Source organism: Amblyomma maculatum, chromosome 6 (assembly GCF_055883805.1).
Source record: "Amblyomma maculatum isolate TAMU_Amacu chromosome 6, ASM5588380v1, whole genome shotgun sequence".
Lineage (NCBI taxonomy): Eukaryota > Metazoa > Arthropoda > Arachnida > Ixodida > Ixodidae > Amblyomma > Amblyomma maculatum.
The window spans coordinates 20979367-20994491 of NC_139349.1; the positions used below are offsets into that span (position 1 = coordinate 20979367).

Genomic DNA, 15125 nt, shown 5'->3' on the forward strand with positions numbered 1-15125 from the left:
TGAAAATTCCATAACAACAACCCTAGTGACCTCTTGCAGCGAGACACTTTCGTCATCACCGCAGTACCCCACTTGACAACATCTCAAGAAAATATCCCTGAATTTGTTAATTTCAGGAATGCTCGCCTTGTTTTATGATATTTTGTGCTCTCTCTAGGTGCACCCATAAATAAAATCCACCCTTCCTTTTGCATCGCCTATGATGTGTTGACAGTGTTTGTCGCTAAATGGCCCCATAGTGTTATGAATTCCTCGGATGAAGCTGATTACGGGCCACTAAAACTTTTGTTGGTGAGGCATACATTCCTGTGCATTAACAGCCTTTAGTGTGGAAACTGAAATGGACATTAGAGATAGTCTACTTTGAAAATGTCTGATTACTGTCTGGTGAGGGAAATTTGTATTAGCTTTTGGTACATCATTTTGTGTTGATCACCAGTCATCGTGATTGCTGCTCATGATTTCAAGCATTAGGTCTACTCGAAAATGGCCGCATGCACTGATTGAGACATTTTAGGTAAATTTTTTTTACAGCATTTCTAACAAAACCGCCAGTTCCGCATTGAAAAAAATTGGATGCCTAAATTGCAGTGTTCTGTCCCTTTAATAAAATCATGCAGACCTAGCTGAGATAACTGACTTCATGCAGTGCATAATCATTTTCTATATGTTAGCTGAAGTTACTTTGAAAAACCTGTGTTCGCATTTCAACATGATACTGTTAAAGGCCACGTTGTGCAGATAATTCGTCCTTGTCAGCATTACACTGCCCTACACTGCGGCATTTCTCATAGCCTGAGCTGGTTTGGAGCAATAATTTTATAAACTGAACCAAACCGGCACAAACTGATGGATTAGTAATTAAGCAATATGTACACAAACTAGGATCTTCGAGGAGAGTCACAGACAGGAGCCGGTAATGCTGTTGTGTCATAGCCATAAAAAGAAATCTAAAGTGTCCCTCATATTTTGTTTACGTTGTTTCTAAGCATCAGACTCGTGCTACAAAATACGATGAAGCTGCTCCAAATAGAATTTTTTGCTTGCTACAAAGCCTACTCCAAAATGCTTTTGGTTGTTTCTGCCACTGCAGCAAGGGTTCAACGGGGCATTTCATAACTGGACCGTCAGATAATTCAGGCATTTCTTCCATTTCGTTACAGTCCGAGTTAATAGGTTGTTATTACTGCCTGTCATATTTTTGTAGTGAGAGCTACATTGGCCACAGTCTCACCATTTCGCCTTGCCTGTCCGAAGAGCGAAGAAAGAAGTCGTGGGAGGCGGTAGCTGGTAGCTGACATGGCCGAGCACTAACTGAATGTAGGGCTTCCTGACATTACGTTTGGCAGGAGCTGTCAACTCTGGCCTCTCCTTTCATATGGGAGGATGATATCAGAACCAGCCTGCCAAAACCCTTGCATTCACGTTATCCCCAGTCCACGCAGGCACATTGATAAGGCTCGGTTAAGGCGAGGCTTTACATGTCAGCTGGTAGCTTGCGCTATCGCGTCATTGCAAAGGTGGGAGTGAAAACAGAGAGAAAGAGGTGCCATAGCGGAGGGCTTAAGACCACCGCACAATAGAGGCTTTCAACTCATTGCATTTTAGTGGTCAAAAGTGCTCCATATGGCATAAATAAAGCTGAAACCATAGAGTAAACTACTATGTGGAAAAGCCATGTCTTTACTTTCAAGCCAAACCTAAGCGTAGCCATGCAGATATAGCTCTCACATAACTCCAGGTTTAACCACAAGGTAAACCAAAGCTAATTTCAAGGGCATTTTTTGTTGTTAGATATTTCATTGGATATCCAAAAGGACTGCTTTCTTTTTTTTTCTGCGAACCCACTGGTGGTACAAACTTGGTCTGATGGTTGGCTTTTGTGGGGTGTGAATCTACCCTTTGTGGTGGCGCTTATTGGCTGAAACTGTCCTCCCTCCATGAAGATTCGTCATTTTTGTTTTTGCAGGTTAGTTTTATATTTGTGTTCCAAAATTTCGCACACCCTTACCTTTCAAATTTGTAAAATCCTCCCTCCAAAGGAGTGAGGAAGGTTTTGCTGCAGAGGGGGCTGTTGAGTCCAGTGCTGCGCGATGATGACCATGTTGATCGTGCTGACTCATACCAAATTGATTCTGACTGGAATTCATGCATTTGCACATCATGGCAGTTCAATTCAGGTCATTTGAGTTGTGAGAACATTGTGCAAACATCACAAAGTCCCACTGACAGGATTAGCTTATCTTTGTTTGCTCATGTAACATTTCTGCAACTGGATTTGTCTCCAGGCTTCCCAGGGGACCTCACCTACACGGCTGTGAAGACTGCCCTGCAGAGCATCAAGGGTGTCCGCATGGCACATAGCCTCCACGTCTGGTCACTGACAATCGACAGGAATGCCCTGGCTGTCCATCTAGCTGTTGGTGGGTGGCATTATCTGCATCGTTATGTTTTGAAGGGAAAGGAAAAAAAAAAAAAGGAAAAGTTGCACTAGATTATACTTTTTTTTTTTTTAACTTGGTATCGTTTTACACATACAGTTGGTTGCATCACCAGATTTTCCTGAGAGTCATGGGAAATTATTGATTTATTCGGTATGCCTACGTTGCCTAGACAGCATTATTGCATGGTGGGTATAAATACATGGGGTCACGAGAGGAAATCCAATCAGTAAATCCTACAACGCGCAAGCAAGTAAAACAGCAATAAAGAAAAAACTAATTGACAGAGCGTACAGTAACCTTTTGAAAAATAACAAAGCACAGTAAAATTTGACAATAACATAATTAGCGCACACAGTTCCGTAAGTTCAGAAATCAATAATATAACATTCAATGAATGAAACTCTCAGTTGAATTTTCAATACTAGACGCAGCCATCATGTCACTAGAGAGCTTGTTCAAATCGTTAATCGTGGTAGGAAAAAATGAAAGCTTAAACACATTACCGCACCAATAGGCCGTGATTTTATTGCCGTGGTCTCTCCTAGGTGAGACATAATGCGGCTTCTCATGTTTTGTCAGTGCCAGTTTTATTTTCATGTATATTGTGGAGAAATGTTGTAGGAAAAAGCATGCATGGCCATGCCCAAAGATGTGGGAGTGGTTTTGGGTGGTCCTGGATATAGTGTATGTGCTACACTCGTGTGTGTTATTTGCAGACAGCGATGCCGACCAAGCGGCCGTGCTTCAAGCTGCTCAGAAGTTGGTGCGAAAGAGCTTTGGAATCAACACTTCCACCATTCAGGTGGAGGTGTTCAGCCCTACGGAGATGCTCTCCTGCGAAGCATGCAAGGGACCTTGATGATGCCCCTTCTAGCATCTGGTCAAGACTTGCTAACCAAGGGCGACGACACTCCAGTGCAATCACATCTCAGCATACCCAAAGTTCCTGCCCTGGAGTAACACGGGCAGGAGTGGCAGCTCCATCCTCCCTTGCCGGCGTGTTTGCTCTACTGGCCTAATTCTGCAGAGGCTGCTGCACCACGCTGTCTTCCTTCCCCTGCTTTCCCTTTCCGCTATTGGTCCTCACTCGTGCTTTCTCCCCCTCCTACTTGAAAGCACGGACAACCATCTGTTATCGTACTGGTCATTTTTCTCGTTTGCACGGTTATTAGCAGCATCCATAGTTCGGAGCTGAATCAGATGGCACGTTAGATACATGCGGACAAGCGGCAAATACCAGGAATTTACCACAAAAAGAAAGAAGCCGCTCATCACTCTCCGCAGCGCTGCCTACTGTATAGCAAGTGACGAAAGCTGCCACCATGGAAGCAACATCAGAACTGCACTTTCAGCTGAATTGGCAATCCTGTGTTTCACTCCACGTTTCTTGTGTGGGGCCAGCCGTGCAGTGGTTTTGTGTGTGTAAATTGTCTAGTGAACTCCCATTCAGCCATTTCTGGTCACATTGCCCAAGTGGCTTGTGGAATGGCATCGTTGCAATTACTGGCTTAAAAATGCATCGTAAGCATTTGGGCTGCATTATCTGTCAGGGAGACTGGCTTAAGCACCTCTTGTTATGGTAGCCAATAATTTTCGTTTACATCATACAAGAAAGCACTCGGTAGCATTTCCATCATACAAGGAAGCACTTGGCAGCAAACTGCGCACCACTAAGTTTGGCTCTTGTAATGAATCAAACCACATTGAACCTGCACAGGTTTAATCAGTCACGTATATTCTGTAAAAGCTTTATTGTCCGCAGCATTTATGCATTGTTTACCTGCCGAACCTAAGCTCCTCGGTGCTTGAAAGCAAATAATTTGAATTTGAAAGCAATAATAATTTGCTTTTTTTTGAATAATTTAAAAGCAATAATTTGACAAAATAAAACACTCATACACGCAAGCAACTTGCAGGCAGTTAATATTGCTTAGCAAGGCAACTAACCAGCATATTATAATACAGACCTGCCACAATGTGCTGCCTTGGCATGAAGTTTCAGCACAGATATGTTGGCACAAATTAGAAGTGCCTGTACGGTAAAATCTCATTACTTCAACCTCCCGTACATAATTTAATCTATTGGTGTGGCCTTGGCCGGAGCCCATGTAAGGCTGGTGCGTCGAACGCTTGTTGATTCTGACTAGAGGGGGCTCATACTGATTAATTCAGACGGGGCGTCATGTTGAGGCACAACCCATGCAACCGAGCAATGAACAAGAGAGACCTCCACAAACTTGCATTGCCTAGTGGTACCCACACATATTGCATGTGCTGTGGCAGGCATGACAATGATCGGAAGACCGCCATCTCTGGAATTATAGGTCACTAGCATAGTTACCATTTTGCTTTGCTTCACTCCATGCCATTCTGCAACTGCCATTGGCCGTGCATGTCAGCCAGTCACGCCCTTTTTAACTGCTTGGCATGTCACTAGTGGCGTCACACTGTTATAGTGCCTATGTACATTTCCCGTGCTTGTATTCATGTGCTTCTTCTAGTACGCTGAAGCTGCGTGCTGGTCCCTTGGAGTCGAAAGTAATGAGATTTTACTGTACTCTCCACAAGAGATGTCATGGCTAGCAGGCATGCCTCAACAAGCTCGCACAGAGGCTAACTTGAAGGATGCTACCTATAGTCTATTTGAATTGGAGTGAATGTTTTATTTTATGCAGTTCTGCTGCTCATTACTTGCCCCCCACCCCCTTTTTTTTTTCCTTGTACTCCTTTCTGAATCACTGCACCTTGCCTTGCTATACAGCCCCCACCAAAAGTATGCAGGCCAAGGTTTTGTCTTCTAATATGTTCAGTGGCGCTCCCTAGTGCATCTGGCAGTCCAAAGTGTGGGAAGATTGAGAACATAGGTTCTTCCGCATTCAAGAGTTTATGGCCGATGAAGATACAAAATGCAATTCAGGACTTGAAAGCAAATATTTTCAGCTGCATGCTTTTCATGGGGGTACATTTGGTTGTTCTGAATCTCTGGAAAGTTTTGTTGAACATGTAATGGTTCTTTATGTAATTATTTTTGTTTTCAGCTTCCTGAGGAGCCTGCAGTAAATAAGCATTTGTTTTTATTGTAGACTGGTGGGCAGTTCTGAAAAGGGAAAAATGTTTTGCATTTATTGGATATTCAAAGTATTACTGTTTGATATTATGGAGTTGTGGTTCAGTCTGCACATTATGTGCATTTCGAGTGGCACTTTTGCAGTTTATCTTAACATATGTGCAATGGGATTATTTTTGCATTTGTCTACCGCAGAATAATCCTGTAGGAATGATAGGTAAAAATATATGCATTTTGTCATGTAAACCTACCTCTCTTTGAATTGCATTTAAAATTTGAAGGATGTTTTTTTATTTCTTTTTACAGCATTAAGTGTGGACAATCTGACTAAGCTGCCCCAACTAGCTTTTACTTACAATTGACTAAGTTTGTTAATTAGTTTTTGACCAGTAAAATACCTTTGTATCATGGGCTTCCCTGATTTTGTTTCATGAGCTTTTTGAAAAGCTCATGGAGAATTTGTTCCTCTGCTACCTTGTTACCTTGAGCTTGTAAACGAAATATGAGCCATTACCAAAATAAATTTTCTTTTCAGCCTTTTGGGACTTTGGGGGCAAAACCCATCCTGGATTGGCAGTGGGTGGCAGAGGGTCATACTGGTTTGGTAACTATTCTTGATGGTAGGCTTGTTGTGTAATTTTCATTATATAGAGTTCAGCAAGGGCTCTATAACATTTATGCGTGTACAGTGGCATATCTTATCGTCAAAAATATCTGTAATCACCAAATGCCTTGCTGAGCATCTAGCTAAGTACTAGTTGTAAAACAAAGAACCTCTGAGTGCACCTATCTGACACATTACTGTCTGCCACTTTAGGACTGTGCTCTACAAGAAGACTAACCCTACTATTTTGTACCTTCTTTTGTTTATCAATTAGAGATCCCAAGCCAACAAGTGTAGTACTTCGCTACTTGGTTAGGTTTTCCTGATCCTCAATGTATTCCACAAAACCTGTGATGCATCAACAATGATGCCTCAGAGCGATTGAGATGAAAATTGCAATGTTTCTCTGTTGAGTGAGTTTAAGGAGCACATTCTTTATAAAGCAGCATTTGCCTCACATAGCTCAAAAGTTCATGCGTTTTTTGTTGTTTTTGCTATACGTGTGTGAAAGAGCACTGAACAAGGGTAGAGGGGGTAAGCCAGAGTTCGCAGGTTGAGCTAACGTTTTGTCAAGTGGACTTGTCTTCGCCTGGGCAGAGCAATCATCATTGGCAGGGGTTTAAATATGCTTTTTCTTCCGAAGGAGAAAAGCTGGGGAGGGGGAGGGTGGGTGAGAAGAAAGTAGGTCAAGGAGTGGTGTAGGGGAGAGTGGGTGAGGAGAAAGTAAGTCAAGGAGTGAATAAAAAAAAATGTTTTTTCGGTATGTACTTCTCAGTCTAGAACCGGTGACCCTGTGGCCTGCAAAAAAAAGTAAAAGCGGCAGTACCGGGAAAAACTACAATGTGGGGTGGATGATTAGTCAGCACCTAAAGCAGATTCAGTGCAGACACGCAAGTCCACTTGTCAAAACATTGGCTCTACCTGCGAACTAAGGCTTCCCCCCACCCCCCCCTCTACCCTTGTTAGTGCTATTTCACACCGTGTAACCATCTTCTTCCTCTCATTCTACTTTGTTATACGTGCGACATTTTTGACATCTTTGGTGGCTGGTACTGTGACGCAGTGCCAGGGCCCAGGAGCCAGTTCTTGCTGCGATCAGCTGTGCAGTGGTGAGCCATGCTGGTACATTCACTTGATCGCCACATTTTTCACTGCATTGACTTACAAAACATATCCCTGCTACACACAATCGGAGGCAAAGGATCTGCACGAGTGTTAGCTTTAGTGAAGTACGTACTATGTACGTTCGTCAAAGAACAGCACTTTTTCAAGGGTTACCTCGTTCTCTTGGTCTGTTTTTATTTTCATGCATCATGTGTGGAGTTTAAATTTCGTGTCATTTTGGTAGCACAAACCTGAATGGAAGCCTCTACTGCTGGTCAGTGTTTCAACAAATGGGCTTTTTTTTTGTTTTCTCTCCATTCGGTCCAGAATAAAAAGAGACCCATTTGTCAAAACACTGACAAGTGGATTGAGGCCTTTCCACTTTCCCTTGCTCAAGTTTGTGATCCAAGCAATCTTCCTTCCTTCCTCTTTTCCGCCATGCATGCCATTTAATAGTTCTGCAAAGGGCTGGAACTACTTTCCTAAGTTATTTAGGCAGGGCAGGGTTGTTGTGCAATAGTAAGAGTCTGAAGGAACAGCTTTTGTTCGGTAAGCAATGCTTGCAAAAGTTGCACGCAATCGCATTCTACGATAGACTTTATGTGGTACTTGAGAGATGACCGCTAGTTTCGTATCAGTGCAATAAGGTTGTGCTTTTGATTCCAAGTTGCATGATGCTAGCAACTTGGAGTGTGAGGGTGGTTGTGGTTCACCAGCAGCGTTAATGCAGGCGTTACAAGCCTATGAGGTCTGCACTGCTTTGCTTTCATTTCAGCCAAGCAAAGAAGGAAAACACTCGATGATGCACAGACTACCTGTACAATGCAAAGAAGTTATGTGCAAAACGATTAGTGGTTTGCTTTTTCTCTCTGCTACCCTGGAAGCTCATTTCAGTGGTTTTTCATGTTTTTAAGCATGATTATGTTTGAAATCTAGCTAGTTTCCATGTAACGACTAGAGAAATGTTTATTAGTGCATTTGAGCAGTTTCAATATTGCTTCTTGAGTGTGTGCTGTTATATCAAAGCATTTTGGTGTCATGTTGTTGCTGCGCCATCTTGTAAACTGTGTTCTCTTTGCTGCGGCTAATATTATGTGCTTTAAGATGAAAAATGTTATTCTACAAATACCTTACTTGGTGTGCAATGCCGCACAGTATGCAAGACACTCTTGCCCTGTGCGTCATAATAAGAGCTTCCACGGTGTGCAGTGGTCTCTCAGTGGGCTTTGATAAGAACTACCATGCAACCTTTTTGCTTGTAGTTGCAAATTGCAGCCCTACTGTTCACATGTGAGACATTTTTAAGAAAGGTTCCAAGCTCATTTTTGTATACGTGTGTTTTGTTCAGCCATATGTAAGGTACACTTGCCAATTGTAATTAATGGTGAGATGACATGTGATTGAGCCCTGCTACAGATGCATAGATGAATAGATCGCAAGGCTTTGTGTGCATTGTTTAGCTTTGATTTAATGGCGAGGTATCATGTGTCCAGCCCAGCAGCAGATGCTAGCATTAGTAGTTATTACCGATAGAGCACGAAGCCTTGTGTTCATCGTTTAGGTTTGTTTTACATGGCATTCTGTTGGCTTTACAAGGGTGATGCTAAGTGCAGTTTATATTCTGTGGAACTGGTCACTGGACTGTCCAGAAATGATTACTATCGTCAGGCATGTAGTGCTCAAGCATGCAGTTCTGGCTGCCATGAGGCAGTTCAATTTCCAGGGCCATACATGCACCAAGTAAGTTGAAAAACTGCTCATTCTCGGTCTCTTATGTCTTGGCATTTCTGTATGAGCTTACAGTGTTTCTTTCACACCGTCCACTACCATTCCCCGCGCATTCACTTGCACTAGTGAGGAACACTGAAATGTCCTTGAGCTGCTTTTTCCACTTGTAGTGTCTTCTTCTGTGATGTTTGCACAGTGATAGGTAGTGCTAGTGATAGGTGCGTGTTTGTGAATGATGTACAAGAAACAAAGGTATATTTATTGCAAGAGAGTGGACTGCAGTGTTATGCAAGAAGACCTGTAATGCACATTGTGTGTTGTCTATCAAAAATATGTACGTGCACTAAGCAATGCCCACGAGTCAATACATTCCGTTTTGTTATCCAGGCTTCCCCTGAGCACGCAGTCATATCATATCTTTCAACCTCCTTGGATTGCAACGTGCCTGTGAAGTATACTTTATACTGAAGCATGTTGGCCAACATGGCTCACCGTGCAGGCAAAAAGTGAATAAAATATTTTTATCTACTATATGCTGCAAATTCTTTGACAACTCAAGATGGCAGCAGACCTCTAGGTTGTGGGATCAAATCCCTGACATGTAAAATTGTAAAATGCACAGTTTCCCAATCTTCTGGGTACAGCCATGCATTGTATTTCCTTGTGAAAAGTGACTCCATTCTTACAGAATTTTTATTTGAAATTTTTTTGAAGTAAGTGTTTTGTAGTTACCAATAAAAGAGATTCTGCATTAAGTTAGCAGGAAATGGATCACCTATCTAACATAAAAACAGTTCTAAAAATGGTACATGTGCTGGAATGTTTAAAATTGTAACTATGTTCTCTTGTTATTTCATTTAACCCTAAGTGCTATAATAAACTGCAATGGAATAGGAAAGATAAAAGCATCCTACGTTTCAAGCAGCTAAGCCAACTAGCTGCTGTTCATCAGAGTCATTTCATTCATGCCTTCATCAGTGGCCAAAGAAAGCACTGATAAATACATTAAGAACATTCCATTACAAATGAAATTAAAAACAGCAGCAAGTTTATAGGGAAAAAAAAAAAAATTTTAGCACAACTAGGACATTGTTGTACAAATCTGAGCACATTAAGTGTAATGGTACTGAAAACGGGCGCATGATGGTTTTGAAAGGGTTCGTCAACACAGCCCACTCTTCAACATTGCTAACATAAAAGCTGCAGTTTACAATAGAAAAATATTTATTGCATCCACCATCCAATAAAAAACAATCTATGCAAACGCATCATTATTCACTTACTGCGCACCATGACAACATATACGCCGAGCAGGTGTGTGTCATGTCAGTAGTAGTCGGGTACAGGTGCGCACACAACCCGCACTAGGTCATTATACTGGACGGGGCCATTTGGCGAAATACGGGCCTCTCGAAATATGCCATCCACTGAAACAAGCCAAGGTGTAAAGCATAAGCAAGGGAATATCGCAGTAGGGAAAGCAAACTGGTTACTACTTAATAATAAAGCCCACGACCGTTTGCACTACCACCAATTGTGGAAGTGCAAAAAAATAAAAAGGAAAGAAAAAAAAATGGGTACGTTTATGGACAGCTCGTGAATGAAGGGAAAGGCAGTTGTATTTGCAGAACACATTCCTTAATATGTTTTTTTTTTTTCAAAAATGGAAGCTAAGTGGCTGTCCTGTAGAAACTTTCTCGCTTGGAGAGGGTGAGGGGTAAATATAGTCACTACAGCACACCCCCCCTCCCCCTTCCCCACTTTCTTCACATACTTTCTCCCCAAAATCACCCCTGAAACAAAGACAGCCCAGTCCACCTCACTGCTTTCAGTAAGTACAAGCATCAACTGATTGGTACAGTAGACTTCTGTCAATCCGAGCTTGCTTTACTCTGGCTGAGATTTAAGTGGCATTTTGACCTTTACTCATCTGAACTCTTAATGAATTTGACTGAATTTTGCAAAGAAACCTAAACTGCAATGCAAGAAATTCAACCACACTATTTTATGCAACTACTCCTATATAGCTTGGAATGTGCAGTGGCTCAACTAGAAGTCTAATAAATATACACCAAGCTTCAGTACTGTAGTCGCATAGTTCCACTATGCTGCTTGGAAGACACTCTTTAGTGTAATCCTATCATGGTTGAGGGGATGAGGTCATTGTCCTTTACATAACCCTGCAACCTGCTGAGAACGATGTGTTCCATTAGTTTGCCGAGGCACGATGTTAATGAAATGGGTCTTAGGATTTCTATATTAAGCTTCTTTCGCGCTTCTTGACGGTGTCATTTCCATGGCAACAGCCATGTGGGTTTGGAGCAGATGATTTTGCTCTCTTGCATCTCTGTAGTCTCCGTGGATATCCCGAGAACATGAGCTTTCCCGAGATTACAGATAAGGAGTGTGAGCTCCTGCAACACAGCCGGGAGTTAAGCATCATGCCATACGCGGTCACGCCAACGAAAGCGAGGTCGCCCAGTCCACGAGCTGCGAAGCTGATGCAGTCGATGAGGCGGCAGGCCCAGCACCGCCGCCTGAAGACCCCGCATATTAACGTGTACTTTTCCAGAAATGGACAAATACTGAGTATCATATTGTGAAGTTATTTTCAGTATAATTTAATGCATTCCTTAAAACCAGCAGTAAGCTACCTTTACATGTTTCATCCTTAATCCACATATTTCTTAATGTGACAAAAAGCAGTGATATCACAAAGTGCGTCATCCTGTCTGCCTCGCTTTTGTCCATCCTGTTTTATGATAACTTGTTTTCATTTAATATGCACAAACTAGCCCCGTAACAACTTCAGTACATTTACAGATAATAACTTGGCCATTGTCAACGAACTGCAAGTACATGCAAGCAATTAAAGAAAGCTTGTGTTAGCACAAAGGAATGATAACAGATTAATTTCCACCAATAAATAAATAGTATGATGCAGCAAGACCTCCACCCGATCAAAGCTTATAATCACAGCCCTCCACTAGGATGTGTCTCATAGGTTGAAGGGCAACTCTGGCATTTCTTCAACCCCATCGAGCTTTACTGGAACTTTCACTTCAGTTCTCCTGTTTGCTGGTAACCTGTGCCAAATTTCATAGTGATTTGATTTTTGTTGCAGCATAAATGAATTTTTGCAGCTCAAATGACTTTCAAAATTTCTCATTTCTGGCCTCAATAACGACGATTTCTACGGACAACTTTGGGTGCGTGATGTCACTGGATGCATAGCCATCTATATTCACTCTGTGTTTGTTGCAAGACAAAAATTTACACTTCTTTTCGGCCATTTCAGAGAAATAGTAACTCCATTTGTAACATACAGTCACCAGTTTAGCGAATCGATGCGCACACGATGGGATTTGTGGCCATATCTGAGACGTCACAGACTGATCAAAACCTACTTTCAGTTCAGGTTTTCCGGTTTTTGCTCCTATAAAATAATTCTACTTGATATTTTGAATAACGTTTTTATTTCTGCACTGGAGAGAAGCGGCTCTAAAGAACATAATGCAATTACTGACTGAAAATGCTAATAAAACCCAGAGTTGCCCTTTCAGTGCAGCCTTGGCACATCAGAGTCCACTAAGGATACTCTTTATTCTCGCTGGAAAGGCATTACATTCAAGTTTTTCAGGATGATAAGTGGTATGTCATTAATCCGAAGACTGACAAAGCACAGGGACAGGTAAATGCCACTTAGAAGTAAGCTTAGCAGTGGCACTCAATCCACTTAGGTATGTTGCTAATTTGGAGACATTAATGTCTCCAAATTTAATTAATCCAGTCAAGCTACTGGAAGAGATGTGCATGGTCTTGTAATAGTCGTACAGGTTATGTAGCTACATAGTTTTGACTGTTGTGCAGCATCACGTAGCTAAGAATACTTTTCCCATGTCAGTACAGCCACACTTTATGTAAGAACTGCACTTGTACAGCTGAGGACATAGTTGTGCATTTACATCCATCACAGGTCACACTGCTGTCAATTAAGTCAGAATTTACAAGCATCGCATCAGCTCTTATGTTCATGTCATTGTCAGTCATTAACCTTTACTTTTGATGTAGAGAAAGTGCTGTCAGTGCCTTTTCTGTCTTGAAAGAATGCGAGGCTAACAAGCAGTCACATCCAAGGTTAGGCACTTGTGGTATATATAAAGAGCACTCAGTCCATGTTGTAAATAACCCAGGTCCGAAGTTGACTGACGGAAAGCACCTCACCTTCACGAGGTGTAAGTTTCTCTCCCCAGTTTAGGAGAATACGACGAAGCTCCCTTCCAGAGATTTGGCCAGATCCAGTTTTGTCGCTGGCTCGGAAGGCTTTCACAATCTCATCAGGAATGCTTTCTTTCTCGCTGTGCGCATGCATGATTTCCAAGAAGTCTGCAAAGGAAATCTTGCCTCCTGCATAGATGGTTAAAACAGTCATGAACATCAATGATGCACCTACTAATGATGCGCACCTAATCGGCTATGCTTTACAATGCAATGAGGGCCAGTAGACAATAGCAACGTCTGACTTTTCAGCTTAATGTGATTTTGAAAGGTAGTGAAAACTCAAAAACTGCCAAAGACAATGGAGAAAACGGAGGAAAAAAAAAAAAAAAAAACGGAGGCAAACATTTGCAGATCACTTTTTTTTTTTTTTTTGCTTTATAGTGACAGATTGCAGAATCATGACAGGCTTATAGCGCTTGTATGTATACGTATCGCACGCGTTTCCTTACGTCAACCTCGTCCTTTTTGTGCAGTAGAAACGTGAAGAAAACATCTCGAGCTAGTTGGTTCATCACAGAACAAAACAGCGCAAACTTCACAACGTGCAGAGAAGGGCAGACGAGACACAGGCGCTGACTAACAACTGAAAGTTTATTGTTCTGACACCTCGGAATATATACAGCAAGCATCAAAAGAAGAACAACAAAGCCTGATAGACACTCATCTCAGCCATACATCAAGCAGGAGCACCATGATCATCCAACACCCGATAGGAAAAGCAACTCCTTATCTAGAAGGGCTATGGAGGGAATGCTTATACACAGCTGTCTATTAGGTTTGCAATTTTTTCGGCCTCGGTTATTTCTCGCGTGGTGTAAGCATTCCCTCCTGTGTAAGCATTCCCTCCTGTGTAAGCATTCCCTCCATAGCCCTTCTAGATAAGGAGTTGCTTTTCCTATCAGGTGTCGGATGATCACGGTGCTCCTGCTTGATGTATGGCTGAGATGAGTGTCTATCAGGCTTTGTTGTTCTTCTTTTGATGCTTGCTGTATATATTCCGAGGTGTCAGAACAATAAACTTTCAGTTGTTAGTCAGCGCCTGTGTCTCGTCTGCCCTTCTCTGTCCGTTGCGAAGTTTGCGCTGTTTTGCTCAGTAGAAACGGCCTCGCTAGCTGCAATAAAACGTATTAATGGGTTGTTGAAATGTAGACAAGCGGTCAGTGTTTCTAACTTACCTTTGTCTTTGTAATACTTTTTGAGTTCCGTGATGGTTGGACTCAGCCCTAAAGATCGCATAATTAGAGTAAGCTCGTCAAGGGTGCGAATTTGTCCGGAATGAGCATTCAGATAAAAGCAGTCCCGGAACTCTGCAATGCAACAGGCAGCATATTAGGTTTCGGCCGTTTCGGCTACCTGCCACATCAGGAAGGTTGTATGCATGATCGCCAACCAGCAAATATTTACAACAGCGCAATTCAGAGTGGAACAATGGGTTCTTACCATCGATGTCTTGCTCTCTGAAATATCTCGCCTGGAAAACGAAAGCAGCGATGCATTACATGGCATGAAGTCGTTTGACAGGTCGAAGAGTACTACCGTGTAAAGTTATAATTCTACTATTCGCTGACATATCAGCGATTTTGCCAATGAACAGCAATGTGATCACTCACCATGGTAAATAAGGGACACAAGGAAGTCGAAAAGACTAAGCAGCATGAACAGGTAAAACGGCGATGACACGGTGCAGCAGGTGCAGCGCCAACGCCAGGTGCGTTCTCCGGAGCTCCGGAAAAATGCGCTTTTAGAAATAGTGCAGGACAATGTGGCAGCATCGTAGCTGTCTGAGCAGAACAGAACTGTAGCTTGGCCCACATAGAGGGCTATTATTTATATATATATATATATTTTTCAAATATAGCTGTATCTAGTATTGAAATAGTAACAGAAGCTGTGGTCT

General features: G+C 42.2%; 2 protein-coding genes across 6 annotated transcripts in view; one reads left to right on the top strand and one right to left on the bottom strand.

Annotated features, from left to right (window-relative positions):
• The window catches only part of LOC146185212 (proton-coupled zinc antiporter SLC30A2-like), a 66638-nt gene extending 60791 nt beyond the window's left edge, over nucleotides 1-5847 (top strand). For all 3 annotated transcript variants that reach the window (XM_084606186.1, XM_084606185.1, XM_084606187.1), the window contains exons 7-8: nucleotides 2289-2423; nucleotides 3161-5847. In XM_084606186.1, coding sequence (XP_084462312.1) covers nucleotides 2289-2423; nucleotides 3161-3303 — 278 coding nt within the window. In that variant the 3' untranslated portion in view covers nucleotides 3304-5847. The remainder of the gene's footprint in view (nucleotides 1-2288; nucleotides 2424-3160) is intronic.
• On the bottom strand, nucleotides 2304-14970 carry LOC146185213 (calmodulin-like protein 4). Of its 3 annotated transcripts, none has more exons than XM_084606189.1 (6): nucleotides 14839-14970; nucleotides 14669-14699; nucleotides 14404-14535; nucleotides 13172-13354; nucleotides 10231-10374; nucleotides 2304-2437 (listed from the first exon to the last, which is right to left on the bottom strand). In XM_084606189.1, exons 1-5 carry the CDS (start codon nucleotides 14839-14841, stop codon nucleotides 10274-10276), a joined length of 450 nt encoding a protein of 149 aa, XP_084462315.1. In that variant the 5' UTR covers nucleotides 14842-14970; the 3' UTR covers nucleotides 2304-2437; nucleotides 10231-10273. The 3 variants fall into 3 exon arrangements, with proteins under 3 accessions (XP_084462315.1, XP_084462316.1, XP_084462314.1); XM_084606190.1 differs by lacking the exon at nucleotides 2304-2437 and adding an exon at nucleotides 5403-5541; XM_084606188.1 differs by lacking the exon at nucleotides 2304-2437 and having other exon boundaries at nucleotides 10154-10374.
• Between the last annotated feature and the right edge of the window lie 155 nt (nucleotides 14971-15125).